General features: G+C 30.4%; 2 protein-coding genes across 2 annotated transcripts; one reads left to right on the top strand and one right to left on the bottom strand.

Annotated features, from left to right (window-relative positions):
• Nucleotides 1-5,634: 5,634 nt before the first annotated feature.
• Nucleotides 5,635-8,298, top strand: LOC114401091 (G2/mitotic-specific cyclin S13-7-like). The gene is made up of 9 exons (XM_028363571.1): nucleotides 5,635-5,921; nucleotides 6,085-6,214; nucleotides 6,300-6,345; nucleotides 6,490-6,732; nucleotides 6,824-6,940; nucleotides 7,035-7,283; nucleotides 7,379-7,540; nucleotides 7,639-7,820; nucleotides 7,928-8,298. Exons 1-9 carry the CDS (start codon nucleotides 5,873-5,875, stop codon nucleotides 8,070-8,072), a joined length of 1,323 nt encoding a protein of 440 aa, XP_028219372.1. The 5' UTR covers nucleotides 5,635-5,872; the 3' UTR covers nucleotides 8,073-8,298.
• Nucleotides 8,299-9,445: 1,147 nt separating this feature from the next.
• LOC114372077 (transcription initiation factor TFIID subunit 9-like) lies at nucleotides 9,446-11,115 on the bottom strand. The gene is made up of 2 exons (XM_028329468.1): nucleotides 10,703-11,115; nucleotides 9,446-10,063 (listed from the first exon to the last, which is right to left on the bottom strand). The coding sequence occupies exons 1-2, from the start codon at nucleotides 10,964-10,966 to the stop codon at nucleotides 9,785-9,787; spliced, it is 543 nt and encodes a 180-aa protein (XP_028185269.1). The 5' UTR covers nucleotides 10,967-11,115; the 3' UTR covers nucleotides 9,446-9,784.
• Nucleotides 11,116-16,961: the final 5,846 nt, after the last annotated feature.

The raw sequence follows: 16,961 nt of genomic DNA, 5'->3' as shown, positions 1-16,961 counted from the left end.
TAAACCAAGTTAAATTCAAGCCTATAAAATTTGATTTAATCTGACCTATTTTTGCCTATACTTGTGTTATCCAAATGTGTATGGGGTTCATATTTCCTTTTAATATGTGTCTGTGTTTAATATATCTAGTAGCATGCATGCATATAATGTCCTACATTAGGGTTCGATTTGGTCTCGTACTATATTTGTTTTGTTTAACTTAATGAGATAGAAGTGTCTTGGTTGTTTACGAGTGAGCCTATGAGTAGGTTTCTTAGAGTTAGTATTAATATTTGCATAATCTTACTCCATATGTTGATTCGATACAATTCTAAGATTGATCGTATCCCTTTCATTATTATAGATGTCATACTATGATTTTTTTTATTATATATATATTACGTTTGAACTTTTCTTATTCATCAATGATTCCTTCTAGATTTTTTTTCTTCTTTTTCGACTTTTAGTGTGTTTTTACTGTGAATCTCGCATAACTACATCCATAAACTTAAATCATCATCATATTATTATGCATCCTTCTCTACTAGTCAAGTTTCTAATGTAACGATTTGTCGTTCCTGACGATGATTATATCTATATCATAATTAAAATAAATATAACAATTTTTTATAATTTAATCCTATAATAAATTCAACTAGTTCAAACTTTGATATTAAGATTTTCTGTAAAAAATCAAACGGGATTTTAATCGAACAACATAACGTTGGTAACCCAGCTAAAGTTGATTTAACATAAAAGTGCCATTATTTTATTTTAGTTTGGCTTAAAAATGCACCAACACATGGAATTAAAAGGAGATATCATGGATGAATCCTCCCATGATTCAAGCAACCACCTCAGAATGAACTTGTCCGGTGTCCAACACCCCAACTTCCCCCTTAACATAAAGCACAACCCCACACTCACACCCGCTACAACCTTCGACTTTTCATCATGTAGGTTCAGCACCCGGAATAGATTGTCGCCAACCCCCATTTCTCAATTGTTTCAGTACAAATCGAATCTACAAGAAAAAAAAAATTAAAATTAACCGTGAAACAACCAACACTATGTATACAATTAATGTTACTAAAGATTTTATAATGCATCCCAATAATATTATTAATTATTGTTATTAAATTTGCTCACTGATATATGCTTGGATTTTTTCGTATGGTTAATCCTCACAAGAGAAGGGATGAATATGAAGGTAGATATATGAATATGATATAGTTTTAACTCTATGAAGACTAGCTAGTGATGTTTGAAGCTAGCCTTGGTGGTTTCTTATATAAGAAAGAAGAGGAAAAAGGGTCTGGGTGGTGGTGGCATAAGGAAGTGACACGATTGGTAGCAGTATGTGGTTAAACTAATTACGTTTTAGCTAGGTGTGCTTTAATTTGTTGGTCTTCGAGGGTTGGCTAGCTCTGCTTTTTTTTTTTTTTTTTTTTCGTTTCAGCATTCTAGATTTATCTTTGCATGCAAACAAACAAGCTTAATTTCATAATGTAGTTTAATAGATAAATGCATGATTTAATTTTACTGATTGATACGTGAACTAGTTTCTATAATGTATGTACTCATTATGGAAACTAATTTTCGTAATGTATAAATGCTGACTCTAGTTTGTGTTTTCTCAGGTGTTTTGATGAGCGTGCAAACTTGTATATAGCATATACAATAGCTGCTAGTTCTAAAGGGATTAATTCTAACATGTTAGTTTAAGTGATACTAAATTTAAATTCATTTAAGTAGACATCGAGTTTGAACATTATGGAAAAAATATTATTAAAAATATTAATTAGATTTTGTCATGAAAATTAATTATTATTAATAAAATTGATAAATATCTCAAACTAATATCACAATGATAAAAAAAAAAAGAGAAAATTATACATAAAATATTGGTTATATAATAAATGAAGATAACGATTAGATACATTATTATAAATATTGACAATGTTATATTCTCTATTAAATTCGATATTTCATCTCCAGTCGAAATCGACTAGAACGAAAATATATATTTTTGGGATATACAAAGTGTCTAAGTTTTTTGTCTACTAAATAATTGGCTAAACAGAGTTTAATCGAAGGGATGGTAAAAATCATGACACACGTACATAGGCGCCTCGTGGCTTAAACGGCATTCGTCACATGTCTGTCTTAGAAAAGCACTTATCCAGCTAAATTCTCACATGCATGCACGTACGCGGCTTCCTTTCCTCACAAAGCTACACATTCATTAATCATTAGCCTTTTTTTTATCAAAAAGTCTAAAAATTAATTACTGATTAATTTTTTTTAAAAGGTTTATCAATAAGATAATAGTTTTCATAAAATATGGCTTTTTAATTTTTTATGCGAACAATTTATATATAGCCACTTAATTATAACAATAGTTAGTAATTTTGAATCTTTGATCAGTAATTAAGTTTGTCATCATTTCCGATTTTTGATTTGATCAAATATGAACTTAATTGTTGGATGCCTTGGATATCCCCATTTTCTTTTATAATTTCTTTTTTTCGGCATATATAGATGTAATGACCTTCTTGGGGACAACTTTAGCAGTTGTAAATTGTAATGACCAGTGACCACTATAATTTGATGTTTGAAAATATTTGCCCCCCCAATAAAAAAAATTGAACAAAATCAGTTCCACCATGTACAGAAGGTTCGGGCGTTCAGCTGCATATAATTTGTCTTTTTTTTTTTATGTCATATGATTTGTCTTCAATCTTCGATATTATCGAATTCGGTTAATTATTTGGGCCACGTAAATTTTCAATTCCTATGACTTTTTCTACCACAGATAACACTAAAGGTTTTGTTTAGAAACATGACCTTTTTCGTTCAAGCTAGGTTCCATATGCCCTATGTTTGCCAAATTTGATGCCAGAATGTGTGTTTCCGGCCTCAATCCTTGAAGAGTGTGGTTTGCTTAGTGTTTAATTACCACGGACATATAATTGACCGGTTTAATTATGGACAAATATAAAAACGCATTTAATTAACCAATAAAAACCGAAGTACGTACTATAGCATTACGAAAATTAAAAGACTTCATTTGAAGATACCATACACACGTACTAATTCCTATATTGATCTCTTGAATTTAAGATGGATTGATCTCTTACATTCGGTTGAAGAGATACTCTTAATATAAACTGAAAAATATGTAAAATCATTCACTTATAATTTTATAGTTCAAATTTATTCTTGTCACTTTTTTCGTAAAAATAAATTTATGATTAGATACATCTCCTTTATATATTTATTAATAATGGTAAATATTAATTATTTTATGTTTATATTTTCCTTAAAATTAGTAAATATTAATGAATGCTGTAAAAATATTATTTAAAGACATTAAGGTAAAAGTTTTCATCAGAAAGTATTAAATGTATAAAATTATTTAATACTTGCTTTTTCAAAAACAATTTAAAATGTTTAATTTTTACCTTAAAGGCATTAATTAGTAAAACCTTACAAATTTCATGACGGACTACTTTAGTAAAACCTTTAAGGCATTAAGGAGTATTAGGAAAAAAAAAGGGGGGGAGGGGGGCTGGGAACACATTATTTCAAATACACGTTGGTTAAAATTTATTGAAAAATATAAAATTAAGAGATATATTAAATATGATATGATATTCATAATTTCTTTTTATTATTTTAATAAATTTCAACTAATCAATAAATATGTGTTCAAAAGAATGTGTTTCTAGTATTTTTATTTTTTATATATAAAGACCACAAGTCATTATTAGAGTAAAAACTGCACTATAAGGATTTTGGTTATGTTTAATAAAATTAGTTAAAATTTAGATGAAAGTTAAAAAATCAGCTCATGGCTGAAAAGATAACAATGTATTTAGTAAAATTAATTGTTGAACAAATTGAAAAGTATAAAATGATAAAAATATAATAAAATTATGATTTATTTTAAAAGATAAAAAAATGAACAAATATATTGAAAAAGAAAATGAATGAAAATATTAAAAGTTAGAAGTTAAAAGATAGTATTTTAAAAAACATTATTTTAAGAAGTATTTAAAAAAATGTTATAAACTACTAAAAACTATTAAAAAAAGCTTATTTATCAAATAATTAAACAAATTTTCAATTAAAAAAAAAACTAGTTAATGTTTTGCCTAACATAACATTTATATTGGTTTAGTTGCTACTTGGGACTTTTACGCCAGCTTTTACAACCTACTGTTTTGTTGAAAATATAAAATAAAAAAGCTAGTATAACAATTATTTTTTTATTTTTAAATTGATTTTCATATTTTTCAAGAAAAATAAAATAAATTAATGTTGTTTAAACATTCTTTTACTGTCCAATTATACCATGTTTTGTCTTTTTTATTTTACCAATACTATGTTTTGCCTATTTTATTGATTATTGACTATTTTTAAAAATTTTAACTAATTTTTCTCGGGACTAATTTTGTGTACCAGTGTTTTCGATCCAACTAGCCGTTTTGGTTTAATTCTCAAAGCATAGGTTTTGATAATCTTGTCAACCCCTTCATCAATAACATACTAGTATTATTTTATGCTCAAATCTTTTTTAAAATAAGTAAGTGTTAATTAATGCTTCAAATTTAAACATATTATTTAAAGAATTCAAATTAATAAATGTAATTAGAAATATTTAATACTTTCAAAAACAATTTAGAAAAATTATTAATTTTTTTACCTTTAAGATATTAATTAGTGGAATACTTGCAAGTTTTATGACTAAATGCTATTTGAAAAAAAAAAATCATTTTTTCGTTCTAATGATAATAATATTTGAATCTATGAACTCATTAAAATTACCAAAATCTATCGCCAATGCTGTTACTAATGGATTTTAAAACAAAATTATATATTCAATATAAAGTAAATACTAAATAATATATATTATCAGTATAATTTTTTTTACATCCTGAATTAATTTTACTAATTTTTAAAATAATTACTTTAAAAATTCATCTCTAACATGATTTTTGATAGACTTCTATTGTGAATAGATTTATAAAAATCAAACCAAAAGAATTTTAAACAAAAAAAACTAAACCGCGACGTTAATTGTGAGAATGGAGAAAAAAAAATTAATGTACTATAAAAATCAGAAAAAATATATTATAAAAAAGTGAGAGGGCATATCTTGTAAAAGTTTCAGTCCTGTGAACTATTATTATTATTATTCCTTAAACAAATTAAACAAGGAAGAAATAAAATGATTGAATATATAAAATAAAGAAAATAAAAAGAGTGAACAGAATGTGCTATTAAAAAAAATGAAAGGAAGTGGCAAACGCGGTGGAATGATAGATTTAGTTTGATTTAAAAATAAATCAAAGGACACTTGTAACTAAGGTAAGATAAGATGATAACTATATTATTACATATTAGATTTGATTTTTTTATGCTAAAGTACAAAAGTGAAGAGTAAGAACTAAAAAAGAATAAGAGAAAGAAGATGCAATAGCATAAGCAGGGAATGAGAAGTGTGTGAGAGTAACGGCTATAAAATAACGCAAGGAAAGTGAATAAACGAATACTAGCCGTTGATGCGAGAGAAAAATCCAACGGTCAAGATTGAATATAGAATCGACCGTTGGAGGCCAGAGGTGTTGTTATAAAAAACACTCAAAGGAACAAAGAAACAAACACACTGTTACATACTTTCGTTTCGTTAATTCGGCGTAGAACCAAAGAAAGAGAGAGAGAGAAGGAAAAGGTTGCTACCAACAAACAGAGTGCGGTGGCGACAACCGACGTAAGCGGCGGAGGAGAGACGCGGAACGGTGGTCTTCAGGGTTTTCTGTCGTCGCTGTTCTCCACTCTCGGCGGTGTTTTTGGGTCAACGTTTCAAGAACCGCATCAAACCGTTGTCATGGCCGCCAGATTGGAACAACAGCAACAACAACAACAACCCATCAATGGTTTTTGTTCTTTTTTTTGTATCTTTTTGTTGTTTTCTTACTGCCGATGTCGATAATAAATGTTTCAATGTTTCTTTGGGTTTTGGGGTTTTAAGATTTGTTTGGATGATAAAGTTTGGGTTTTTATGTTTTCGTTTCTGAAATTCCCCTTTTTGTGGTTTAGTTGGTGAGGTTAAGCAGAAGAACATGGGTGGTGAAGGCAGAAACAACAGAAGGGTGCTTCAGGATATTGGGAATCTCGTGGGTAAACAAGGCCATGGAAATGGAATTAACTTGTCTAAGCCTGTCACAAGGTTTTTTCTTTTGAAATGTTTTATCCTTTTAGATAATTTTCATCTGCTTTCTTTTGCCTAATTCTGCTCTTTTCTTTTTTAATAGGAACTTTCGTGCTCAATTATTGGCCAATGCACAAGAGAAGAACAAGGTTGTTATTCTCTTTCCCCTGATTTTCTTTTTATTTTACTTTTTACTTTTGAACTATCTGATTTTCAAAGAAACCAGTGAAGAAATTTGTTTTCTTTTTGGTAACGGATGTGTCTCTAAATATGTGAGAATGGTTGTTATCCAGAAATCAAGCACTGAAGCGAACAATGGAGCAGTGGTAGCAACTGATGGGGATGGTGTTGGGAATTTTGTTCCTGCTAGAAAGGTAGAAGCAGCTAAGAAGACAAAAGAAGAACCTGAAGTGATTGTCATTAGCTCTGATGATGAATCAGAAGAAAAGCCAGCTGCGAAGGGAAAAAAGGAAAGGGAAAAATCTGCTAGGAAGAATGCCAAAGCCTTCAGTTCAGTCCTCTCTGCTAGAAGCAAGGTTGTTCCTTTTTTTCTTCATTTTTTGGAATGTGGTTTGGGACTTGGGGTTGAGGTGCTCTTTTTCTGGTCTAACAACTTGTTAACCTCAGGCTGCTTGTGGACTTCCAAGGGATTTGTTGGTGAGCATTGATGCAACTGACATGGACAATGAATTGGCGGCAGCCGAGTACATCGATGATATCTACAAATTTTACAAAGAGACTGAAGTAATGCTCTATGCTTTTTTTCTTTGTTTGTCTCTATGTTCCCTCTTTCCTATGCATTTCTTATATGTAGATGTATTTGATTTTGATGAAACAGGAAGAGGGTTGTGTGCATGACTACATGGGTTCGCAGCCAGATATTAATGCCAAGATGAGATCAATCCTTGTGGACTGGTTGATAGAAGTGCATAGGAAGTTTGAGCTCATGCCAGAAACTCTATATTTGACCTTGAACATTGTCGATCGATTCCTATCTGTGAAGGCTGTGCCTAGGAGGGAGCTTCAGCTGGTTGGCATCAGCTCAATGCTGATAGCCTCGAAATATGAAGAGATATGGGCACCGGAGGTAAAATTCCTTCTCTTCTATGATCTATGTATCATGTTTTGAGAGAATAATTTTGCTTTTACTTATGATGTGGGTTTTCCAATGTATATATGCAGGTTAATGACTTTGAGTGCATATCAGACAATGCTTATGTTAGTCAACAAGTGTTGATGATGGAGAAAACAATCCTTAGGAAGCTTGAATGGTACTTAACAGTTCCAACACCCTATCACTTCTTGGTTAGGTATATCAAAGCTTCCACTCCATCGGACAAAGAGGTATATTTTTGTACTTGGGTTGTTAAGTTTTTGTTTTTTTTAGAAGATTCCAGAGTTGAATGCACTGATGATTGTGCCTAATTTTTTCATCATTGTAGATGGAGAACATGGTGTTTTTTCTTGCTGAACTTGGATTGATGCATTATCCTACTGCAATCCTGTATCGCCCTTCTCTGATCGCTGCTGCTGCCGTGTTTGCGGCTCGATGTACCCTTGGAAGGAGCCCTTTCTGGACAAGCACTTTGAAGCACTACACAGGCTACTCTGAGGAGCAACTGAGGTTAATATTTTCTTGGATCAGCAAATTGATGTTTTAAACATGAAAGTAGTTTGAGTGTTGTTTTGTCAACTTTCATGAAGTGACTCTCGTTTTATTTTTGCTGCCAGGGATTGCGCCAAAATCATGGTCAACCTTCATGCTGCCGCTCCAGGAAGTAAGCTTAGGGCAGTTTACAAGAAATTCTGTAACTCGGATCTTTCTGCTGTTGCTCTTCTTTCTCCAGCAAAGGAGAACTGTCTTGAACAAGCTTAGGTTTTTTTAGGGAGAGATCATGACTGTTATGATCTATATAGTATTCGTTTATATTTTTCAGAGTGATACACAAAAGTTTGTGTTTGGAATTTGTTAGGGGATTGCTTGAAGCCTCAAGCAAAGTTTGGTGATTTTTTTTTTTTTTGTGTAAAGCAGAATTTGATGAAACATTGCTGGGAAATATTCTTATAATGAATATTGATTATTATTGAGCGAGCTTTGTCAATTAACTCTCATTTTCTTCTCTTCTAATTGAGTATTTTTGTCACAATGCTTTCATGCTTATGTCCCTGCAAAGTTGTGTGGATGTTTCTCATTCTCATTGATTCCCCCCAAAAAAAAGTATTTGATGAAGTGTGTTTATTCTGGGTAGCTGTGTTATAATAATAACTATGAAAGCTTAAGCATATGCTGGATATGATTTCACCTCGCATCATTGCCAATATTCTGAATAAATGCTGGATATGATTTCACCTCGCATCATTGCCATCAATATTTTGAATAAACACTCAAGTACAGCATAATGCAGCCAGAACAAAACTATATCATGCTTAACTTCACAGTAATCTTTTCAGTAAGTAACGATTGAAACAAATTATCTTTGCTGATGTTGTCAATCTTTAAAAGTTAAATAAGTAAATACAAATGCGAACAAGTTTTACTCGCTGAAAGTAAACAAGCAGCGCAACAAGAGAAGAATTCGAAAAGTTTGAATCTCATAGACTGCTACTTCATATGATGTGTAAGATGGATTATTCATCAACTTTCGGTAATCTTTCAACATCATATCCTTACAGTATAATATACATTTGCATTTACTAAAACTTACCCTTTAGTACATATATAATCTGCCGTATGCCAATAATATGGTGTTAGAAGAGATGATAAGAATAGAAATCTTTACAATGATCTAGATATATAACAATTATAAAAATCAATTTGTTTTGTAGCAATACTGAAACAGAATTGTTTGATCATACTTTAAGATAAAGAAAATCAATATTTATTATTGTTAAAGGCAAATGCTAACCAATACTCTTAGGAGATTAAGAAAATAAATAAGAACATTGTACAAAAAATATGCTCTCATGATTTTTAAATACTTATAATTTTTAATGAAATTTTTTTTCTCTTAATTCCTTAACCAGTGCCCTCAATAAGAGCATTGTTAAATCCGAATAAGGTTAGCGTAATTTAGAACCAAATTATGCGAGTTTTATGCCAAACAAGACGAAAAACATTTAAAAACATGGAATTGTTGTAGTGTGGCATTTACAGTTGACTTTGTTCAGGCAAGTAAAAGTTATGGCACGCAGTATTCAGCAAGCTTTCGATCAATATCACAAGAATGTAGACTGGTCAGTGGCCGCTCAAAGTTAAAAAGGATCTTATTTAAGAAAAGTGAACAGAATACAATGAAAAAAAATTCATGTCTACAGAAATACTCAATTGAATTTAATTTCAGAATTAGCACGGCTCCAAACCAACTATAGAGAGAGCTGTGGTGAACATTTGTGTTCACTAGGACTTCTAACCACAAGGAGCCGTTTGGAAACCATTTTATTTCAATGTCAGAACCCAGTGGACTTTACAAAGAATAAATAAATCGAACAAGCTACAAAATTTATAGATTTTTGTTACTACCACCATAGTAAAACAATTACGTGCGAGCTTAGACTAAATTAAGCATTAATGGCAGACAGGACTTGAAATTAATCGTTTTGGCGTTTGGGCAGGGGAAATGATACTCTTTGAGGTGAATTCTGTTGCATGACTATCTGCTCTTCCTGGGAGGGGTTGGGAATAGTATTAGTATCTTCTTCATCCTCTGTTTCTTCTATAGGAGGTTCAGCAGGCCTTTGGTTTGGAATTGCAAACATGTAATTGGGACTGATTAATGTGTCCTGATCAGGTGGAAGCGGGATAACAGGTCCAGCTATAGTCTTTGGCAATGGTATCTTGTTGCGGTTATGAGCCAACTCCAGAAGCACCTGCCAAGTGATTACATTTAAGCATGTTCTCTTTCTAGATAATTTTGAATTTCAGTGATCTGTCCCACCGAAAGGCAATCTCAGTCTCAGCCATAATTCCCAAACAACTGACAATTAAAACTTCAACACAAGATTAATTTCTGCAAGCTAGTGATGAAACTGCAATACCAAAAGGTGGGGGCATAGAAAGCTAGAGCTCACAGAAGAGAAAAGAAGACAAAAATAATTTACCTGCAATTTCTTTTGTAATCCAATATGGTTATTTAAAAAAACAACTTAATTGTTTATAATTATGTAGCACAGATCCTATTACCATGATTGTCAGAAAGTAACAGAACTGAACTATATTTTCTTCTAATAGATTTTACTTAAGTTGTAGTATAGACGTCTAGACTTCAAACAAACAAGCCAGCCTCTCTCATATTAGCTTGGCACTTGCAATACGTGTTTGGTTTTTAAACTATAAATAAGGCTGAACTATTTTTAAACTATGCATTTTCTATCAGAAAAATCACAACCAACCTAAATTCAACAGTAAGAAATAAAAATATGTAATCAACTTTCCTTCTTTTTTGGATTTGAAAGAAAATCTAACCATTGGATAAAAATATTGAAAAGTGGCAAATTACTAATTATTACCTCACGAGGGGGTGGTTGCGAGAAACTGAAGTTAAGCTTGGATTGAATAGCAAGCTTAATATCATCACAGTCGATTTCAGACTTGTCTGCATGCTCTGAATACACTTGAGCATCCGTTAACACGTCAACAATATAGCGATACCATAAATCAAGAAACTTGTGTACAACACGAGGTTCATAGTCCTCCACGCCCATTGATTTCATCAAAGACTTCACAATCTTTGCATCCCTTGGCATAGCCAGCTCTTCATCTTTATCTGCCATACCTGTCACTGCACCCCAAAACAGCAATTTATTGATGATTTGAAACAAATGGATAATTGTATTTTATGTTTATAAATTTCAATGTTGTTGAAAATTGGTAAGGTTTTGTAGAAAGAGAAAGACAAATAATTTGCAATAGTGGTGAAATAATTAGGCATTACAAGATCATCATGGTTTCAACTAATCTCTACTTGACGTATAATCGAGTATTTGAATATGAAAAACTTGAATGCGTGTCACAGAAAGTTTTCTAATAAGTCTGAAGGTGAACAAAGAACAATCAATCACTATAAAAAGTTCTCATGTATTATCCATTAGGAGACATAACATATGTGTATATAGACAAGAACAGAACAAGAAGCATTTAGACAGCTAGAATTACGAACAAAAAAAAATTCATAGATTGCATTGATAAAGATATTCACAAATATAAATCGAAACATGCACCACTCATAATTAAAATTCTCAACACTCTCTCAGCAGAGAAGGGAAAGGGATAACGAATAAGGCTTTCCCGTTGGTTTTACGATTCCTACGTAAACTCACGTCGGTGCGGAGATGAGCCGCCGAAAAAATGCAATGCCGACCACCGTGCCGGAATCGGAGAGGCTTCTCTGCTGAATAGTGAAAACTCGAGTTAGATATTTATTTCTGAACTATGTATGAATAGGGTTTGGATCTAAATCTAATAATTGATAATGAAAAATAAATATTATTTAAAGAGAATCAAATGTATTTTTTTATATTATTAACAATAAATACAGTATTATTTTATTAATTTTGTTTAACTGTTTATCTCTTTTAGTCTATCCGTCTCATCCTCATTTCGAAATTGAATTTCAATATATATTTAAAGAAATTGTTAATAATTAAAAAATCTCGGATCATAATATAAATTATTTATAGTAAATTCAAAATATAACCTAAATGTTAAAAAAAATTAATTATAATATAATTCATGTATTTAAAAATATTTATTTAATATAAATTTTAAGAGATTAATGATGATACATCAATAAAAGATTAATGACTTTGAAGATATATTATAAAAGTTAAAATCAATATATACGATGAGATGTGATTCAATTTTTTTTATATAATTCCAATTTTATCCTATGTTTGTATTTTTTTTTTTTTTTGCTTTAATATCATTTTTAACTTCTGATTGTCCATGCATTATAACTTATAAAAAAATAAGTTGTAAAATCAATTTTGTTAGTGAAACAAAGACATATTCAATCTATTTGTTATAAAAAAAACAAATATTCAAATATGTCTCTATTATGTTCAATTTTGCCAATCATAATTAATTATATTTTTTTACCTGTGCATATCCTATGAGTTAACAGAGTTAAATTTGGAAACTTTCAAGTTCACATTTTTAATGTATTATTTCTTCGTCTTTCATCTTACTTTGTGAAGAAAAAAAAAAATACACCCCATAGACCCTATCATTTTCGTACACATTTTACAATGACTTTCAGCTCAACCAAACGATAAAAAATATGCATTTCTTTTCTTTTCATTGTTGTTATAACTTTCTCCATTTTTCACCTTAATCAACCATCACACCTTGCATTGTGATGAATGAAAACAATGACGCTGATTGAATTTGCATTTGTTTTTTTTTTAAAATGAAAATTGATAACAAAAAGACAAGAACATGATTGAGATGAGGAACTAGCAGCCCCTTGCCATGTGTTCATGTCCTACTCAACGGAGATTTTTGTTCTTTTAGGCATATTTATTATTTAAATTTTGTAATTTTTTTAATTTAAGATAAATTCGAATAATAAATCACTATCAAGATATTTTCATAGCATAGAAAAAGAAGGGCTTATAATTTCCCCGCATGTATCAATAACTTTGGCAAAATCTTAGATTTTATTAGATTAAAAAAAATAAATTAAGGTTGAAAAGTAATTTGTTGTGCTTAAATTGAGGTGAAGGCCCAACGCAAATAATTGGATGCACTAGGGCATCTCTAAAGATATTCCAACACCAAGTCAACCAATTTTTCCCAATAAAGGAAAAAATGTGAAAAGTTTTAGTTTGAGTAAGACACAATAAAAAAAAGAATAGTAGATTTTCCCTAACAGCATGGTTTGTGGTTACATCAAATGAATATTTCGGAACCTGTGAGTGTGATACAAATTGTATGATCATAATGTGATATCCTCAGGGTCTCATGTAATGTAGAGTTCATTAGAGTATAATGTCATTTAAAAGCAAGTGCATCTAATTAAGTTGGAAGGATAATTACCCAATTGTATCTTTCATCTCATAGACTAATTAATGTGAAAATATAGTTATGATAAACCCTTAATAATTAGCCCCTACATTCATATACCCATTATTCATTGAAAATTTTGTTATTAATATAGATACCCAAACTTCATAAGTAATTAAATGTATAGAGGCCCAATAGGTGTGAGAAAAATGTAACAATATAGCCATTGGCAAATTAGCAACGCAGTTATTGTAGCTAACAAAAATTAGCAGCGCAGTTATTCCATTTACCTAATGGTAATAAGCAATTAATTGTGATTGATTCTGAATCAGGTTTATTAGGAAATAATTTTTTTTGATTGCAATATGTCCAACACTGTCCAGTGTCCAATGCATGCCACAATAATTCATTTGTGCACATACCTTAAAAAAAAAATCATATGTGCACACATTGTGGAAGGGGAATATGCTCATGCATCATTGGAGCAATGATTTCCAATATTACGGGGTAGCAGTTATTATTATTATTATTAAAAGGTCAATATTTTTTCTTCACGTTATATTGTGTTGAAATTTTTTCTTCTTCTTAATTTAAGGGATTTTGTTCCCTGTAAAATATGAAACTATAAATTAGGAGATTTATTATGCTTATTTGTAAGCTGCATAGGTAAAAGTTAGTTTTTTCTTCTTGCAGTTGTTGGTGATGTATTTCTTGTATAGATTCAATGAAAAAAATATTTTTCTCAAAGTAATTTTTTTCTTTTTCTTTATGTTCTTTTGACATGAACTGCCAAGGAAGATAACTAACCTCAAATTGTTGCAGTACATAATATTGACATGTAATGCTCTTCATTTTCAGGTTCTATTATTTAATCACTTTTTTTATATTTTCAACATCTATTTTATTTAATATTCTTTATGCTCTGTAAAAATTAAAAAAATATTAAATAGAAAGTATGATTTTGGTTTTGAAATTTTGAAGAAAAAATTGAAAAGTTTAGTCTTAATTAAGTCTAAACATATTTAATTTTGAAAAAATTTATACTATTCATGATTTCCAATAAAATTTTATACTCATAATTTTCCAATAATGTTCATTTTCTTATGAGTTGACTTCCCGCTTCAATCAAAACTTGTTTTTTTTTAATTATTATAAAAGTCATATTTAAAGTAATGTTTAATTAATTAATAGTATAATTTTTTTACACTAATCATATATCAATTAAATCATTAAACTAATAGTAAAGGATTTGGATAATTTGTATAAAATACTTACTATCATTGTAAAAAAAGTCGAATAATGTACAAATTTTCTTATGGATTGACTTCCCGTTTCATATGCATTTATTTTTTAATTTTTTCTTTTACATCTTGTCAGTGATTTTTATACAGCTTGTTGATAGTAAAAAAATGAAGGAGCTGATAGTGATTTTTTTTTACAGCTTGTTGATAGTGATTAGTGATTGCCAACCGTCACACTATTAGAGTATTACCGATTACGCGATTTCTTTTCTCAAAATTAATCTTACCAACACATAAATCCCGTTCAACAGGTTTTACCTGTGCTTTGCATGGATTCTGTTATTATAAAAACCTCAAGCTTTGAGGGTTAAATAAAATAATTTTTCACCTTAACATCTTTTGAGACTTACTAAGCTATTATTAGCATATCAGATTCTTTCTATTTATAGTAAAGAAATTAATTTCTAGGCATTATTATTATAATTTTTTCACTGTCGACCGAAAAGAAACCATGTGACTGTAATTCCTAAAATAATCATGAAAAAAAATTAACATCAACAAATAAGACAATTTAATTCATATAATTGATGCAACGATAAAAAAAACATAAAAACATGTTGTGCTCACATATAAAGAACAAGAAAAATTTATATTAAATTTTTTGTAATTTTTTTTATCTAGTGTAATCATCCACCACAAACAAAATTAATTTCTAAACAAGTAAATTAGGAAACACACTTATTCAAACAAAAAAAACAGAGGATTTATTATATAATAACAACATAAGTCTACATTATGGATGTATATACTATTTATTTATTTTAAAAAACTAATGATTATGAAAAGTCTTCCTTGACTTCACTGACACCACCATCAAATCCCAGTCAAATAAGTGAAATAACTAACACGGAAAGCTACCTCCAATGCATTGAACGTGAATAATATAATTGCAGATGAAACATTAGAAAAAGAAGAAAAATAAGAGAGAGAGGTTGGCACTCTTAAATTTTTTAACGCAAAAAGAAAATGGAAGTGTGAGTGAAGTAAACGTTGAACAGCTAGCAAGGCCATGGAATGGGACCCTGAAATGGAAGAGATTGAAGTTTAAAGCATATGCATAATGAAAGGTAATGGTAGCAGTACTAATAACAACAAACAAAACAATCTCACTTGATAGATTGTAAATTCTTTAGGACGTATTCGTTTCTTTCGGATTAAAAAACAAATTGTAATTAACGTCTTTTAAGACACAGACCCAAAGTAAGTCTGATGAAGATATACTTTTATAATTGTATAATATTTTATTTTTCAGTTTTTTAAATAGGATTTAGTAAATAAGTTGGTTTCATATATTTTAAAAAAATTTAATGGATTAGCCTAGTCAATAAGTGGTTTTTATCTTTAAGGAGTAAGTTAGTTTTAATATTCTGTTTTGCTAATATCTTATTATCTAATTAGTTTATCTTTTGCTATTTATTGTATCGTCGCTGAGAACAATTTAAATTAGAATAGAATAATTTTATTTCCTCCGCATATGTATTGTCTCTCTTCTCTCCTTTGTTTTTTATAATTTCCTCCACAAAACCAACAATTGGTATCGTGAGCCTTATTCTTACGAGACCTCTACCATGGAAGGTGAAACAAGTTTTTTCCACATAACTCTTCCAATCTTTGATGGAGAGAATTATGATCTTTGGGAAGTGAAAATGCAATCCTACATGGAGTCTTTGGATTTGTGGGATGCTGTGGAAGAAGATTATGAAATATATCCGCTGCCTGAAAATCCCACCATGACCCAAATTAAAAATCACAAGGAAAGAAAGATGAAGAAGGCAAAGGCGAGGTCATGTTTGTTCATTGGTGTTTCACAAATGATATTCATAAGAATTATGACTCTTAAATCACCCAAAGCAATTTGGGATTATCTGAAAGAGGAATACGCTGGAGATGATAGAATACGAAGCATGCAAGTGCTGAATTTAAGGAGGGAATTTGAGCTTCAAAGGATGCAAGAGTCAAAGACAATAAAAGAATACTCAAACAAATGGTTGGGTATTGCCAACAAGATAAAGTTGTTGGGAAGTGATTTTGCTGATTCGAGAATTGTAGAGAAAATTTTGGTAACGGTGCCAGAGAGGTATGAAGCATCTATAGCTTCATTGGAGAACACAAAGGATCTGTCGAAAATCACATTGGCAGAAGTGCTACATGCCCTGCAAGCTCAAGAGCAGCGAAGGTTGATGAGGCAAGATTGTGTTGTCGAAGGTGCTTTGCCTGTCAAACATCATGAAGTTGATGAAAGCAAAAAGGATTTTTTCAAGAAGAATCAACCAGCAAGCAGCGAAAATAGTGCAAACAACCAAAACAAAGGTAAGGATAAAAATAAAAATTATCCACCTTGTCAACATTGAGGAAAATTGGGTCACCCACCATACAAATGTTGGAAACGGCTAGACGCAAAGTGCAACAAGTGCAATAAGCTTGGACACGAAGCTATAATTTGTAAAAGCAAATTTCAGCAGCA

This window comes from Glycine soja, chromosome 2 (assembly GCF_004193775.1).
Source record: "Glycine soja cultivar W05 chromosome 2, ASM419377v2, whole genome shotgun sequence".
NCBI lineage: Eukaryota > Viridiplantae > Streptophyta > Magnoliopsida > Fabales > Fabaceae > Glycine > Glycine soja.
This window is presented reverse-complemented; position numbering and strand designations above follow the sequence as displayed.

Bases quoted from the DNA above. Each gene is read 5' to 3' on its own strand.
- LOC114401091 (XM_028363571.1), top strand. From the start codon at position 5,873: ATGGCCGCCAGATTGGAACAACAGCAACAACAACAACAACCCATCAAT. The intron at 6,215-6,299 runs GTTTTTTCTTTT...CTTTTTTAATAG, and splicing joins TTGTCTAAGCCTGTCACAAG to GAACTTTCGTGCTCAATTAT. The intron at 7,821-7,927 runs GTTAATATTTTC...TTTTGCTGCCAG, and splicing joins TACTCTGAGGAGCAACTGAG to GGATTGCGCCAAAATCATGG.
- LOC114372077 (XM_028329468.1), bottom strand. From the start codon at position 10,966: ATGGCAGATAAAGATGAAGAGCTGGCTATGCCAAGGGATGCAAAGATT. The intron at 10,064-10,702 runs GTAATAATTAGT...ATCACTTGGCAG, and splicing joins CGCAACCACCCCCTCGTGAG to GTGCTTCTGGAGTTGGCTCA.